At 42.1% G+C, this 16,785-nt stretch overlaps 2 protein-coding genes across 2 annotated transcripts in view; one reads left to right on the top strand and one right to left on the bottom strand.

The window, feature by feature from the left end:
* The window catches only part of Vps35 (VPS35 retromer complex component), a 40,044-nt gene extending 36,102 nt beyond the window's left edge, over positions 1-3,942 (bottom strand). Inside the window, exon 1 of the mRNA XM_052727687.1 lies at positions 3,848-3,942. Within this exon, the coding sequence (XP_052583647.1) occupies positions 3,848-3,850 (3 nt within the window). The 5' untranslated portion in view covers positions 3,851-3,942. The remainder of the gene's footprint in view (positions 1-3,847) is intronic.
* Positions 3,943-4,078: 136 nt separating this feature from the next.
* Positions 4,079-12,129, top strand: Orc6 (origin recognition complex subunit 6). The gene is made up of 7 exons (XM_052727688.1): positions 4,079-4,370; positions 5,488-5,617; positions 7,858-8,021; positions 8,564-8,653; positions 9,630-9,742; positions 10,247-10,315; positions 11,684-12,129. Exons 1-7 carry the CDS (start codon positions 4,306-4,308, stop codon positions 11,818-11,820), a joined length of 768 nt encoding a protein of 255 aa, XP_052583648.1. The 5' UTR covers positions 4,079-4,305; the 3' UTR covers positions 11,821-12,129.
* Positions 12,130-16,785: the final 4,656 nt, after the last annotated feature.

Below are 16,785 nucleotides of genomic sequence, written 5' to 3'. Positions count from 1 at the left end.
ATTACAAGTTCAAGGCCAGCCCCAGCTACAGAGTAAAACCCTGTTAAAAAAGAAAAAGAAAAGAAAGACCAAAAAAAACAAAACAAGGCTAAAAAAGATTCCAAATGAATGAAAAACGTTTTTTCTTGTGTCAGAGTCTGACGTAGCCCAGGCTAGCCTTGAACTCACTTTGTAGCTGAGGATGGCCCTGAACTTCTGATCTTCCCATCTCTATGTCCCTAGTGCTGGGATTACAAGCACATGCTACTCTGTCCTGGTTTATATGATTCTGTGGCTACAACCTGAGGGCTTCACATATGCTAGGCAGAACTCCAATTGAGCCACATCCCTAGACTCAAACTCAATGAAATTTACTACACATTGGCTAGTCCTCCAAGTAAATCAGTCTCCATATATGTATATATGTATGTAAATATGTATATATACAATGTATATATGTATATGTGTATATACATTATATATATATATATATGTTCTTTGCATCTAAATGCAAAAGCTCAAGGTCAACTTAAAAGTAATGATATAGGACTTTTAAGATTTGTCATTTTTAATTGTATGTATCTATATATGTATGTATATCTCTGTATTGGGGCATGTGCAAGTGAGTGCCCACAGAAACCAGGACAGTATGTAGGATCACAGAGAGCTGGCGTTTAGGTCAGCTGTGAGCTACCCAACAAGGGTACTGAACTTGGGTCTCCAGCAAGAGTGAATGCTTGTAACTGCTGAGCATCTCTCCATTCCTAGCACAATTTTATAACAGTAAGATTTACTACACACAGTGCACTGTACAGTAATCATCACCTTCCATCTCCAAAACATTTTCATCTTTCCAAATGGAAACTAAGCCCACTGAAGTTAGCAACACTCCCATATATTCCAATGTCCCTCAGATAAGCAATTTTACTACTACAGGTACCTTATATACATGGAATTACAGTATTTTTCCTATTGTGTCTGGCTTATTTCATTTAGAGTTATGTGTAGTGGGCAGCCATTCTAGCTTTGATCTGGAAGTTCCAACCCCCATTGAGACTTCGGCAACTGTCACGCCTACAAGGCGGGGCCAAGGGAGGCGCCTGGGGACCCGAGATCTGGATTGGCGGGCGCTCTCTCGGTCCAGGGACCCTGGATAGTGGAGGTGGACCAAGCAGAGCTCCAGAGAACACCGCTGGACTGTGATACACCTTCCCCAGACCCCGCGACCTACCTATCCCTTAATTTGTAAGTTACGCCATTAAATAAATCTCCTTTTAACTACGTGGAGTGGCCTTAATAATTTCACCAATAGTTATGTCCAAAGTTCATCTGTATGAAAGCATTTGTCAGAATTTCCCTCTTTTTAAAGACTGTATGTGTGTGTATATGTATATGCATGTATGTCTATATGTGTATATATATATTTACATATATACATGTATTGATTCACTCACCTATAGAGATATAGACTGTTTTTCAGCTTTGGTTACTGTGTGCAAATACGCTTTATTATACAGCTATAAAATGGGCTATACGAGGTCACATATTTTTGGTAAAGACTAGAAAAATAAAATAGCACACATAAAGTTCTGAATGTGTAACTTAGTAATAAAAACTTCATAAGCATTAGTATATTCTTTAGATGAAAGCAATTACCTCTACTGGTTACAGGAACGTATTTGTTGGTCAATTTTCCCACTTATAAGTGCAGATGTAATATGACAATACAACATAAAGCAATAGGAAAATGAAAACTAATCCCTTAAAGACATTGAATTTTTTTTTTCTTTTTGGTTTTTCAAGACAGGGTTTCTCTGTGTAGTTTTGGTGCCTGTCCTGGATCTCACTCTGTAGACTCACAGAGATCCACCTGGCTCTGCCTCCCAAGTGTTAGGATTGTAACCACCGCCTGGCTAAGACAATGAATTTGATCATGTTGATGAAAATGGTATTTAAAACTGGTGATAAGGACAAATTAATACTTTAAAGAGAATTAAGGATGATGAGTGGACAGAAACTTTAAAACAATTTGGGCTGGGGAGTTTATGTTGGAGTTTGTGTCTAGCAGGCTGAGGACCTTGGGTCCAATCCCCAGAACTGCAAAAAGAAAAAAGTAAACAACAAAAACCCCTCCACTTTGAATTCCATAATACACTAAGGTAGCAATACCCCAAAAGTCTTATGATGGAGCACACCATGAACATTAAATAGCAATATTCTCTTTTCTCCTTGTTGAGAATTCAAGCCCATTCTCCTCAGAATCTGTTCACATTACCTCCCAAGGTCGTCCTCAATCTCCTGACACAAGTCTTTCCCATCATAACCCCAAAGCACTATACTACAGTATGTTTCAAAAGCATGTCTCCTCCACCAGATGTGTGGTTAGTTGAACTGGACTCTGGATTTCTAGTAATAAAGTGCAAATGAGATCAACACTTGTTTCTAGATGCCAAAGTGAGACTGAAAGACTACCTGGCTCAACTCCTAAAAACTGCCTATGACAGAACTGATACCTAGGTTTCGTTGTCCAGTAAAATTTACATAACAAATTGTGATCCAACCTGGTTCGCCCAGCACATAAATGGACTCTGTCGGGTATCCTCAAATGCTTTATGTAATTAAACACGATGCCAACTAGTAAGTGTTGAAAAAACAAATTCTAAAGTTAAAACGTCACACTGGTTATGTACAAAACCCGGACTGTAAAACTTCTAAGGGAAAAAAAAAATCATCTTGTAAGCCAAAGTATTATATTAAATAGTACACATCAAAGATTTATCAAATTATGGGAGCAAAAGTTCAGAACTCAGCAAGCTGGACGTTGACGATGAATAGTAAGCTGGTCCGAGACTAGCAAGATCATCTCCAACCCCCACTCCAAAAAATCAACAACAAAAAGATTTAATACTGGTTTTTTCTATTAACACACTTGAAGTGAAATACAGAATTCTGAATACAAAGAACGGATACCGAAATAATTAAAACGGATGTAAGCATACCAGCATCCAAAAACATTATCTGTTCAGAGCAGATTACACCAAATGCTAGTAGGATGCAAGCGACAACCTGCCCTGTGGAAAACAGACAGGATTCAAATTTTGAGGAAGTTCATGTTCATAAGGCTAGTGCCACACCACGACGTGCTACCATCACAGAGAAACCCAAAGGAGAATGATTGCTCCCAGCAAGTGAGCTAGAGTCCTCAGTGAATAAATGAGAAAGGAAAAGTGGTCTCCTTTCTGGTGGTTGGGTTCAGTGAAAGAAAGCATGAGTCCTTCGGGAAATTCACGCGAACAGGTCCCTAGGATTCGCTGACAGACACTACAAGATCAGGGGGCTATGCGGCCATGGAAGGCCGAGGGTCCACCGCGGCCCCACTGAAAGATACGCCTAGCAGAGAAAAGCCGTGGGGCTCGCGAGCACAGCCGAGCACAAAGGTGGAAATGCACCATCTGGGCGCGTCCCAGCTACAGCGCCAGCCCAAAGCTCAGCCGCTCCTCACACCCTCAACTCCACATTTGGGGCCGCAGACCTAGGACTCCGACTCTCAGAGGGAAGGCGGCCATTCCATACAAGAGGCTGCTGCAGGCCTCCACCGACACCCACAACCTCCAGCCCAAGACACTCCTCAGAGCGGCCGCCGGGTCTCAGGGCAAAGACCAAATCCAGCGCCACCGCCCACCGCAACCCACCGCAGCCTACTCGCGGCCTTCCCCAGCCCGTGCCCCATCCCGCAGGCCCAGCCCCGCTGGGACGGGCCTCGATCGGAACGTAGGGGCCCTACTCTGCCCGCGAGGCTCCCGTCCGCTGGGAGAAGCGAGGACTGCGACAGGGGCAGCCCACTGGCCCACTGCTGCCTCTCACTCACCATGGTGACTCGGGGACCCGCAAGCAGCCGAGCCTACTCTGCCGGAGCCGCCCGCCGTCAGGTGACGCGGCCTTCCGAGCCCCGCCCTCTCTAGCCCCGCCCTCAGCTGGTAGCGGCTTTTCGATTGGTCCACTTCAAGTCTCGCGTGGTTTGGGAAGAGAGGCCGAGGGCGGTGTGTAGTGGACGGGGCGGGGCGAGACTAGTACTGCGCAGCGGCGGGCTACGGACAGCAGGAAGGGAAGCCGTAGTTATGGGGTTCGCGGCCGTAGAAGGGCTGCGCTAAAGCTCTGGGCTCGTTCACGTCTCCCGGACCGGCGCACCCTCGTGTGCACTTGCGCAGAAGGGAGACCAGGATTGGTTGTGGGACGGTCTCATTTTTCTTGTGACCAATCTGGACGCGCCAGGGGTGGGTCTTAGCGCTGTGACAGTCTGAGTTTCGGCGCGCATTTCTTCGAGCCATGGAGTCGGAGCTGGTCCGGCGCCTCGCCCCGCGCCTCGGCCTTGCGGAGCCGGGTGTCCTGAGGTGAGTGCGGCCGTGCGTGCTGGGATACGTCCCTGACTCGCGGCCCTGGGTCCTCCCAAGGCGACGCCGGAGGCACTGGCGGTGCGGGAAGGACCGCACGCTGGCCTGGGCGAGACTCGGGCGGCCCTTCGCGGAGAAAAGCCTTCGGGCTGTGGGCTTGTGGGAGATGACTTCAGAGGGCGTTCGCAGTCGTCTAGCTCTGTGGGATGCACTGTGGTCGGAAAAGGAGCCAGTCAGGGTGAACCTCTGGTCATTTCTCAGGCTCGAGAACCTGTTTAGAGCGGTGAGCCGGACACGCAGGACGGACCCCGTGGAAATGACTGTAAATGGCAAGAGTAAGGTAGAATATAGTACAGAGTGCAGAGCTGGAGTGACGAGTAGGGCATAGGAATTCAGGAAAGGCCCCATTGGCTTTGAGGCTGGTTTGTTAGGAGTGCCACGCTTGGGAAAATGTGGCAAGAGTGGCCCAGATAGCCTCAGTTTTCAGAAGCCTTTGAGATTGGGGGGATAATTGTATGATCTGTCGATGGAGTGACGCTATTGCAGGCAAGCGTACAGCACCTCGTGATGTGAGGGAAGGGAAAGAAAGGCGCTCTGAATAGATTTAAAGATAGGACTCGTGATTATTAAAATAGCGGTTCGTTAAATGTGGTCCTGAATCCGCCATAGCAACAGTGTCATCTTGTTAGAAATAAAAAGTCCGTAATCTTCATCCCAGGGCTACTGACCAGAAATGGGATGGGACTCAGAACGGTTTTCACAAGCCTCCAAAACTGAGAACCACTCATTTAAGAAAGAGAAAGAAAGGATTTGATTTGCTCGAACTGCCTGCCTTCACCTCTTTACACTTCTTCAAGTAATGTTAGAAGGAGAAGGATTGTTTGGGGAGACTTGAATTCACTTTTCTTTAAAAGCGCTTGGACACGGCTAAGTCTAGAGTCATTTTGGTCCCACCTAGAGAACTTTACCTCTCCAAAGGATGTGAATTCTAGGCCCCATATGAACTTGCACAAAAGTTAGGTGGGATATGAGTCCATCGTGCTGCCTTCAGTTCTTTGCCTAAGTGTTGGACAAAGGTCTGGAACAATTTTAGTGAATGTATTGTCTTTATAACCAGGAAAGCAGAGGAGTACCTACGGCTGTCTAAGGTGAGGTGCACCGGTCTGTCTGCACACAGCTCAGAAACCAGCAGTGCTGTCATATGCCTGGACCTTGCAGCTTCCTGCATGAAGTGCCCCTTGGATAGAGTAAGTAGGTTCCATCATCTGAATGACCTGATGTGACACTCAGGCTTCTTTGTTTCATTTTAATCTTCTTGTGGTCGGCTCTGTTTCTTTTCACGTTGCTGTGATAAATTACCCCGATTAAAGCAGCTCACAGGAGAGGGTTTCTAGCTGACAGTTCAAGGGTACAATCTATCCTGGCACAGAAATCAAAGCAACTTGAAGAATCTACATGGCAGCTACAGTTAGGAAGTCATTGTACTCAGTACACTTTCTCCTTTTCAGACAGTCCAGGATCCTGTGGCAGGAAAGTATGCCACCCACAGTGAGCAAGTCTATCTTCCCACCCCTACAAATCCAATCGACATAATCCCCCATAGGCATGCCCAGAGCCTCTTCTTCCAAGTGAATCTAGACCTCAAATTGAAAGTTGAGATAAACTCTCACAGCTGGACCAGGCCTTCTCAAAATCCTAATGTTTTAGGATTTTAGAGTCAGGAAGAGTCACACGTTTGAAACCAAATGTTAGTACTATTTATTAACTCTGTGAGCTGCCAGTTTCTTCATCCATAAAATGAGGATAAAAAATGTCTTTCACTGGATTATTATGACTAGAGTTGATATCTATCCTTATGTAATGTATCTAACAGTACTTGTGTCATAATTGATGTATTCATTAAAGCTCTGTTAACTTTCTGTTGCTATCCATCTCTTCTGTCTCTTTTACCCTGACCTCAAGCTATAATCACTTAGTGACTTGTAATTTTGTAACTACAACACTCCCCTCCTCAATTCTCCTCTGCCAAGTTCCCTTTTGTCTTAGTATGACTCTGCTTTGTTGTCATATCCTTTATGAAGACCCAGCTTCCCCCAGATGGAGTTGGTTCCCTACTGTGGTGGAGTGTCCCACTTTTCTCCCCTTTCTTCCAGACACACACCTTCCTCACACTATTCTCAATACTTCCCTTATTTTTCCCAGTAATTTGCACATTGCCTCCAAAATTACATATATGTGTCTCCCTCTGGATATTTGCAAAGTTGAGACAAGCAATACTGTTTAAACATTTTTAAAGTTCTTAGAAATAGTAGACTGCTTGGCATGATTGTTGATTTTTGAGTTAAATAAAGTTAGCACATAATTAATACATAGAAATCCTTGGGTGCCCAGACCAATTGGTAAACAGTTCAGTTCCCCTGACCTGCTGAACCTACTAAGTTACTAACTGCCCCTAATTCAGGGACTATTGGGGTCCAGCCCCTCGATAGTCCCCTCCCAGGGTCCGGGAAGAATCTACAACCAGCTGATAATTAATCTTTGATGAAAAGAAATGAATCTATGTACACTAAATTCTTTAGTCAATACATTTTATTATTCTGTCAGTTTTCTCTCTACAAGCTTATACTCTGCTTTTATTTTTAGCTCCTTTCTTGACCAATATCTCTTTACATTTATCTGTTGTCCCCTCCAGGTTCTATCTTAATTCCTTCATCTAGTTCTGTCACTTCTAGGTTCTCATCCATGTAGTTCTTTCCCCTATCAGCTCCTCTCCCATCTGCTTCTCTCTCATCTGGCTCTTCCTCATCTTGTTCTTCCACATCTGGCTCTTCCTCATCTCCCATCTCGTTCCTCTAGTCCTCTCTTCTAGCCCTTCAATCTAGTTCTTTCCCATCTCAGTTTGTTCCTCTCAAGTTCTTACCCATCTATTCTCTTTTCCTTTTCTCCGTGCTGTTCTCTCCCTGTCTACTGAAAATACCTGCCTTTTCTTTCCTTGGGCACGTGGTTCCCTGCCTCCTCAGGAATGTTGTTTTATCTCTCACCTTGATATGTAAAAACCTCTTTTGTTCTCAAAGTGCTCTGGAGAACCACTAGGCCTCCTCTAGGCCGGGGGATGGTCTGAGCTTCATTAGCACAGGAAACAAAGCTAGGCATCTCTCATCTCCCTCCAGCTTGTCTCCTAAGCTCAGCAGGGCAGTTAGTAACTTAGTAGGTTCAGCAGGTCAGGGGAGCTGAACTGTTTACCAATTGGTCTGGGCACCCAAGGATTTCATAGCAGAAGACAACTGGAATATTAAAGGCTGGGTAACACCAAATATTCATAATAAATGCCTTGCCTTTTGACAGGCCCTTGGCCGGTCAAAGTTCAGCTTTAATACACAGCTGAATCTCTATGATATATTCTTGAGGCCCACAAGAATACCACTTAATAAATATTTAAGGATAATAATATATTGAACTTAAAATTTGAATGTTTTTCCTTTCAAAGGCTTATTTAATTAAGCTCTCTGGCTTGAACAAGAAGATGTATCAGAGCTGTCTTAAATCTTTTGAGTGTTTACTGGGATTAAATTCAAATATTGGAATAAGAGACCTAGCTGTACAGTTCAGCTGTACAGAAGCAGTGACCATGGCTTCAAAGATACTGCAAAGGTATGTATAATTTTTAAAGATTTATTTATTTTATGTGTATAAGTGTTTGCCTGCATGTATGTCTGCACCACATGCATGCCTGGTGCCCTCAGGTCAGAAGAGAGCATCAGGTCCCTTGGACTGGAGTTATGGATGGTTGTGAGCCACTGTGTGAACGCTGGGAGTTCTGCAAGAGCAACAAGTGCTCTTAGCCACTGAACTGTTTCTCTGGCTCCTAAATAAATATTAAAAAAAAAAATCCTGAGTCAGTTGTTATAGCACAGTCAAAAAACAAATGCTAGCAATAGCCCAGGACAATTCAAGTCGGAAGCCAGATGAGACTACAAGTAAGTTTTGTTTTGTTTTCTAAATTGTTTCAATGCATTTTCAGCCCCTTTGAAATAATACTTTTTTTTTCATTTTTATTTATTTATTATCAACTTGATACAGTATAAATCCTTATCCTAATAGTGAAATGTTTCATTGAGGCTTGCCCAGTAATTGAGTAAAACCAAAACTTATACTTTATGACAAATAATTCCACAAACATTGCTGTCTTCTAGCTATGAGTCTAGTCTTACCGAAACACAACGAACAGATCTGGACTTGTCCAGGCCACTTTTCACCACTGCTGCACTACTTTCAGCATGCAAGTAAGTGTTGCTTTGTTTTGTTTTTCCAGGGGCGGAGGGTAGGGGGAGTATTGTGGTTTTTTTAAGACAGAATTTTGCTGTGTAGTCTATGCTGGCCTGAAAGTCACTGTGTATCTTAGGATAGCCTTAAACTCATGGTAATCCTTCTGCCTCAGACTCCCAAATTCTGAGATTTCAAGTGTGTGTGCACCCCAACGCCTGGATCTAGTCTAGTGTTCTTTTACCATTGGAAATTTTTGCCCATATGTGAATTTTTCATTCCTAAAGAATACTTCTGAGCCGGGCGGTGGTGGTGCATGCCTTTAATCCCAGCACTCAGGAGGCAGAGGCAGGTGGATCTCTGTGAGTTCAAGGCCAGCCTGGGCTGCAGAGTAAGATCCAGGAAAGGTGCAAAGCTACACAGGGAAACCCTGTCTCGAAAGAAAAAAAAAAAAAAAAACCCACAAATGTGCTGCCTGTGGAGGCCAAAAGAGGGCATTACGGTTACAGATGGTTGTGAGTTACAATGAGCTACAATGTGGGTGTTGGAATTGAACCCAAGCCCTCTTAAAGAGTAGCTAGTGCTCTTAACCACTGAGCCATCTCTTCAGTCTCAGTTGGTTTGTTTTATTTTTAATTGATTGCTCTAGAGGAATATGAGCAGAGTTTTGGGCTTTGGGAGTGGGGCAAAGAGAGATGACTCTCCTTTATAAGTAGAATCATTCTCAAAGCAAGTTCTGCAAACTGGTAATGTCTAAGAGGCATGACGCTCTACAACAGATGCCTTTAGTTGCCCCAATTATTGCAGAACAGATGCATTTTAGCTCCCAGTTCAATAAGAGCAAATTTACAAGCTTCTAGCTAAAATAAAGGAAAATCTAGACAGCTGGAGAATCTTAGTAAAGTGTGGGCAAAAAGTAAGAAGTTTATAATCTGGTTGACTTGCTAAGAAACTTGGTGATATTGAAAAAAGCAAATTTATGAAATTGTTTTTTAGAATTCTGAAGCTAAAAGTGGATAAAACCAAAATGATAACTACATCTGGTGTGAAAAAAGCAATATTTGATCGGCTATGTAAGCAGTTAGAGAAGATTGGGCAGCAAATTAACAGTAAGTATTCTGTAGTTGAAAATGCTGATTTATTAATTCTTTCATGAGAAAATTGACAGGTCAGTTCTTCAAACATGGTGGTTTAGTACCTTAGAAAATACAAATCCATGCCTAGAAAATATATTCTTTAAAAAACATCAGTGTCAGCCAGGCAGTTATCCTAGCACTTAGGATGCAGAGGCAAACAGAACTCTGTGTTTGAGTCCAGCTTGGTCTGCAGATTGAGTTCCAGGTCAGCCAGCACTATATAATGAAACCCTGTCTCAAAACAAAGAGACTCCAGTGTTAAATGCCAGCTTCTGTGTACATAAGCTAGGGTAGAAGTGATTCTCATGTCTAACAAGAGAAACACCCAGAAAAGAGAGTGGCAAGATTATCTGCCTTTCCTTCATCTCATTTTGCTCCCCTGGGTTTGAATTTCTGTGATCAACCTAAGGACCTATATGACTAATAAAATTGAATAAAAAAAAATAACCTTGAAACCACTTTTTCCTTTTCTGAAAGGAGACTCTGGAGATTTAGCTAGTCCAGCACTGAAGAAAAAGAAGTCTGTGGTTGAACCACCAGCGAAAGGTAGGCAGGGCATCCTAGCTGTCCTGGTGCTGAAATTGGTGTGGTATGATTTATGCAATGAGCAATACTATGGCACTCCCAACAGTTTGCATGACAAGAACCAGCACTAGAGAAAAGTCTGACCACTGACTGGATGAGACCTATTTTTCAAGCCAGGTGTGGTTGTACACACCTGTAATCCAAGCACTCAAAGGACTGACACAAGGGGGTTGCTGTGAATTCAAGGCCAGCTTGTCTATATAGTGAATTCCGGCATGGGCTACACATGGATATCATCTCACAACAACAACACAAACAGCCTTTTAAGCAATAATTAAATGGAAGAAACAGAAGTGTAAGTAAAAATATATCTAAAGTGGCCACAAATAAAAATATTCCTAATTTTTGAAAGTGTGTGCAGCACAAGCATGGTGATGCACATCTTTAATCCCAGCACTCAGTTATTCCTTTAATACCAGCACTCAAGAGTTCAAGGCCGCCAGGCGGTGGTGGCGGTGGCGCACACCTTTAATCCCAGCACTCGGGAGGCAGAGGCAGGCGGATCTCTGTGAGTTCGAGGCCAGCCTGGGCTACCAAGTGAGTTCCAGGAAAGGCGCAAAGCTACACAGAGAAACCCTGCCTCGAAAAACCAAAAACAAACAAGCAAACCAAAAAAAAAGAGTTCAAGGCCAGCCTGGTCTACAAATCTAGTTCTAGACCAGTCAGGTCCACACAGTGAGACCTTGTCAAAGCAGTGTGTGTGAGTGTGGGTAGCTGAGCTGCCAGGATTCATATCCTGCTTTGTCACAATTAACATCCTTAGGCAAACCAAATAGAATTCAAACAGAGACCCAAACATAAATTGGGCAAACTCAGAACTGGTTCAGAGAACTCCACCTAGTATTTGAACAGCAAGTCCTAATAGATTGAACCTAAAAGAATGGAAAAGATCCGATCGAGTGAAACTACTCATTTGCTTTAAGTATGGTCTAGTGTGAGGTCCCTGTTTGGATAACCAGAAAAGTAACTTGTGATTGACTACTTTTTTTTCCCTAAAAATATATTTTCAAATTAAGTTCTAGTTACTTACATAGGAACTCTAACTATAAAGACAGTCTGATGCTAACAGCTTCAGTTTTCTAATCTGTAAGACCTGATTAATGTTAGCACCTACTTCATAATGTTTGTGATGGGATTACTTGAGATACAGACTGTTGTTCAGTGTCTTAGAACACTTAGCATGTAAGAGAAAGAAGAGCAAAATTCGTCATGTTACATTTCTCTTAGTCTTATTCTTTTACCTTAATTGAAGTAGATACTTTTAATTTTTACTTTTATGCCATTTGTAAACATAAGTTGGAAATTACTTTTGATAACTTTCCCTTATAGAAATAGAAGAAGTAATAGAAACCCCACATAAAGCACTGAAAGATGAAGGTCTGACACAGGATTATGAAGAATGGAAAAGGAAGATTTTGGAAAATGCTGCCAAAGCTCAAACAGCTACCGCAGAGTCTGGAAGATGAAGGGCCTGAGGATTCATCTAAACTTGTATACCAGGCATGCTGAGGATTGTCTCAATATGAAAGACGCTAGCACTAGGCACCTCATGTGGAAATAGATCAACCATAGTACCTCCGTAGACTCTGGATGGAATTGGGACGATTTTGCTTCTCTGTGTTAAGCTTAAGGAAGTCTCCTGACTTAACCTAGAACATACATTTCAAGCTGAAAGGTGTCTCAGACATTTTACTTGTTTTTTGTGTTTTTATTTTATTTCACTAAATCAGTGTTATAGAGCCTAAGTTAATAAATGTTTATTTTTTTAAGATTCATTTGTTGTATGTTTATGAGCATTTTGCCTGCATGTATGTTTGTGTACCACATGTGTGCCTGGTGCCAGTGGAGGCTAGAAAAGGGTGCTGGGTCCACTTAGACTAGAGTTACAGACAGTCTGAGCTGTCAATTGGTGCTACGACTCAAACCCTGGTGCTCTTAACCACTGAACCATCTCTCCAACCCAATAAATATTACTTTTATATGCATTTGAGTTGTAGTTCTCAGCATTGAGTAATCTTTATTAGGCCAAAATCTGTATGTACTCAAATGAAGAAAAAGCCCATGTGTACTGAGCCCTACTACTCCCTAGAACCCAGACTCTATTAACCCACTCTACTTTGCCACTTGAACAAATACAATTAACTTCTGTTTGCTCCATCTATAAAGTGGAAATTAAAAGGTACTGCTTTGGCTATGAGTGTGGCTCAGTTGCTAGAATGACTGTCATGCTTGAAGGCCTGAGTTTGGTTATCAGTGCTGCATAAAACCAGGCATAGTGCACCCTAGTAATCCTAGCACTTAGGAAGAGAAGGCAGAATCAGAAGTTGACAGTTATCCTTAACTACATAATGGGTTTAAAGTCAGTGTAGGATACATGAAAACCTGTCTCACTGCTGCCTAGAATAGCTGGGAGGCATATCAGACCCCAGTGCATTTTCATGCGTGTAGTACAATATCTGCTGTGAAGAAATAATGAATAAATTTAAACTTTACAGAGGCCTGACATAATTACATATTAGCACCATGTTATGCATTTAGACAATGCACCAAAGTTTATTTCTTTGATATCCATACACTAAAAAAAAAATGTAACCTTAGTAAACCCTTTAACACTATGAAAGAAGCTATGTAAATTTATTCTTTTTATTGAAAATAACTTTTTTCATACAATATATTCTGATCACGTTTCCCTTTCTTCATCTCCCAGATCTTCCCTATCTTCCCACCCATCCAGCTCCACACCTTCCTTCTCTACAGAAAGCAAAAATAAAAACAGAAAAAGCACAAGAAATGAAGACACACAAAGCCCATAAAAACACAAAGTCAGAAACCGGAATATACAAGCAAAATACCAGTAAGATAAAATGTCCAAACAAAGCATTATGAGACAAAAGATGTATAAAAAAAACATGGTGTTAGATTTGTGTTGGCCATCTCCTGGGCATGGGGTCCCCCTTTATGTGCGGATAGTGAGACTCCATTGGAGAAAAGTAATTTTTCCTTTGCAGTTGTCAAATTGAAATAGTTTTTTTGTTGTTATGAATGGGAGCTTATGCCCACCTTACCCTCAACACTAGGACCCCATCTGGCTTAAACCTGCAGGCTGTGCATGCTGCCATAGTCTCTGTGAGTTCATATTACATCAGTCCTGTTGTGTCTGTAAGACACCATTCCTTGGTGTCATCCTTCTCTGGCACTTAAAATCTCTGCCTCCTTTTCCTCATAGCTCCCTAAGCCCTGAGGGGAGGGGTTGAATGAAGACAGCCCATTTAGGACAGTGTTCCAAGGTCTGTCTCTCTGCACATTGTCTAGTTGTGGGTCTCTATTAATTCCCACATACTGCAGGAGGAAACTTCTCTGATGATGGCTGAATGGGATACTGATCTATGAGTGTAGCAGAATGTTGTTAGCAGTCATTTTATTGCTCTGTTCCTTTAGCAGAGCAATAGTATTTGGTTTTCCCCTAGGCCCATGGTCTATCTGGCCTCAGATTCTTGGCCACCTGGACAGTGTGAGGCATGGGTTTTATGTCATAGAGTGGGCCTTAAATTCAATCAGACAGTGGTTGGTTACTCCACAACATTTGTGCCACTATTGCACCCGTATATCATGCAGGCAGGTCACCATTGTGGAATGAGGGGTGTAGCTGGGTTGGTATTCACTGTGGTGGTATTGTGTTCCCCAAAATATTGTGCACCCTAGTAAACTTAACTGGGGTCAGAGAACAGAACAGCCATCAGATATAGAGGCCAGAAAATGGTGGCACACATGCCTTTAATCATAGCATTCCAGAGGCAGAGATCTGTCTGGATATCTGTGAGTTTAAAGCCACCCTGGAAACAGCCAGGCATGGTGACTCACACCTTTAATCCTAGGAAGTAATGTCAGAAAGCAGAAAGGTATTTAGGGCATGAGGACCAGGAACTTAGAGCTTGGTTAAGCTTTTAGGCTTTTGAGTAGTGGTTCAGCTGAGACCCATTCAGATGAGAACTCGGAGGCTTCCAGTCTGAGGAAACAGGATCAGCTGAGGAACTGGCAAGGTGAGGTGGCTGTGGCTTGTTCTGCTTCTCTGATCTTCCAGCATTCACCCCAGTACCTGGCTTCAGGTTTGATTTTTATTAATAAAAACTTTTAAGATTCGTGCTACATCTCTGTGTGTTCAAGGGTACAGCCAGCATGGAGACACATGCCTTTAATCTCAATACCAACCATAGAGACCTAGATGTCTGTATAGACAGGCAGTGACGAGGAGGTCATGTGGTTGGGTTTACAACCAATAAGAAGGCAGAACAGAAAGTAAAAAAAAAAAAAAAACAGATACACAGGAAATAGGCCTCTTTCTGAGGGGAAGGATGGCAGCGGCAGGAAGGGTAAGAAGGCGGTTTTAAGTTTCAGCTCTTAGCTACTGTTCTGACCTCTTGGGCTTTTAACTCTGAGGAAAAAAAAAAGATTCTGCAGGGAACCATGACCACGCCTAACAGCAACTTTGAAATTTTCAAAAAGATGACAGGATCCCGCAATGATAAATCCACATGGACTGTGGTAAAGCCATTAAGCTGATTAACACCACGGAAAGATCAACTTTGGACTACAAACTGTTCAGGACAATTTCAAGATGGCTAGCTGAAATGATCCAGATTCATAGACTACTCGAACAAGGACTTGAGACAAGTCCTGCACTTTCTCATTATGCAGATACTGGACAAATGATACAACTAACTCTCTCAGGACTTGACAATTAACCCAAAAATTTTCTTTTCAGGATTCCCTAAAGATGTCTTCACCCCCAGAAAGCAGGAAGTAATTTTAAGAAAACGACGCCCACATTCCCAAGAGGTGGGATGGGAGGTTTTTGGTTGTTTAAAGAGTTATGGATATTGTCATTGTTTATGATGGTTGGTTACAAGTTGTTAATTGTTAATGGTCAGGAAAAAAGCTGAATAAGGAGATTAGATTCAGAGTTTTTGCTTAAAAAGAAAAAGAAAAAAGAGAATATAGATATGAGGTATATCATTGAATCTACTCTGAGAAAAAAAGATAAAGAAATAATAGGATAAATGGGTAGATCATTGAATCTACTCTAAAAAAAAGGGGGGAAGATATAAAAATGACAAAAGGTGGGTTATTGAATCTATTATGAAAAGAAAAAAGAGAATATGGATATGATAAGATAAAAAGTTCAATTTTTGAATCTACTTCTAAAAAAGAACTACTTGTTTTAAATAGGATAAGTAATGAAATTTTTTGTCTGAGTTTATCAAATGTTACTAGACTGGACATTGTTTATATATATAGTGGAATTTTTTGTCTGAATCTGTCAAATGTTAATGGACTAGACATCGTTAATATAATTCTTGACTATATATATTGTATATGTTTATTGGATATAGTTTTTCTTGTATTAATTATAAGTTTTTTTAATTTTAGACAAAAAAGAGGAAATGTGGTGGTATTGTGTTCCCCAAAATATTGTGCACCCTAGTAAACTTATCTGGGGTCAGAGAACAGAACAGCCATTAGATATAGAGGCCAGAAAATGGTGGCACACACGCCTTTAATCCTAGCATTCCAGAGGCAGAGATCTGTCTGGATCTCTGTGAGTTCTAAGCCACACTGAAAACAGCCAGGCATGGCAACACAAGCCTTTAATCCTAGGAAGTAATGTCAGAAAGCAGAAAGGTATTTAGGGCATGAGGACCAGGAACTAGAACCTGGTTAAGCTTTTAGTCTTTTGAGTAGTGGTACAGCTGAGACCCATTCAAATGAGAACTCAGAGGCTTCCAGTCTGAGGAAACAGGATCAGCTAAGTAATTGGCAAGGTGAGGAAGCTGTAACTTGTTCTGCTTCTCTGATCTTCCAGCGTTCACCCCAATACCTGGCTCCAGGTTTGTTCTTATGAATAAGACCATTTAAGATTCCTGCTACAATTCACCTTGCTCCTGTGGTAGTGTACAGAGTATTTTCCAGTAGCATGAACATTAGTCAGAAGTTTGATTTCTACATAATTAGATATGAGTTGTCTTCAGAAATAAGGCCTTACCATCAGTTTGTGGAGAGCAACCAATAGCACTGGCAATAGCCCAAGTTGTTTAGGGGTTTCCATGGGGCACCTTTGGCCAATAACTCAATTAGATGTAACTCATTCTTGGTACTAGAGGTTTCACTTGGTGGGAAAAGATGTCTAGTTGGAGCCTTGTCTTTCCCATTATTTGGTGACTCCATTTAGATTTTTTTTATATATGTATATATTTTAAGAAGCTTTTACTGTAGTAGGTTTCCATATGACCCCTCAAAAGGCCCTTAGTGTTAGTTGTTCCTTCTTTTACTCCCTCCCTAACCTCTCTTCACCCTTCCCCTCCCCATTTAATCCTCCCATTCTAATCTCCCCCATCTCTCCATAACTATATATTTCCCCTTTGTTGGGAAATACT

This window comes from Peromyscus californicus, unplaced genomic scaffold (genome assembly GCF_007827085.1).
Source record: "Peromyscus californicus insignis strain IS unplaced genomic scaffold, ASM782708v3 Scaffold_8__1_contigs__length_139910024, whole genome shotgun sequence".
In the NCBI taxonomy this organism is placed as follows: domain Eukaryota; kingdom Metazoa; phylum Chordata; class Mammalia; order Rodentia; family Cricetidae; genus Peromyscus; species Peromyscus californicus.
Note: the sequence above shows the minus strand (reverse complement) of the source record. Positions and strands in the feature narration are given on the sequence as shown.

Bases quoted from the DNA above. Each gene is read 5' to 3' on its own strand.
- Orc6 (XM_052727688.1), top strand. From the start codon at position 4,306: ATGGAGTCGGAGCTGGTCCGGCGCCTCGCCCCGCGCCTCGGCCTTGCG. The intron at 5,618-7,857 runs GTAAGTAGGTTC...TTCCTTTCAAAG, and splicing joins TGAAGTGCCCCTTGGATAGA to GCTTATTTAATTAAGCTCTC. The intron at 9,743-10,246 runs GTAAGTATTCTG...CTTTTCTGAAAG, and splicing joins GATTGGGCAGCAAATTAACA to GAGACTCTGGAGATTTAGCT.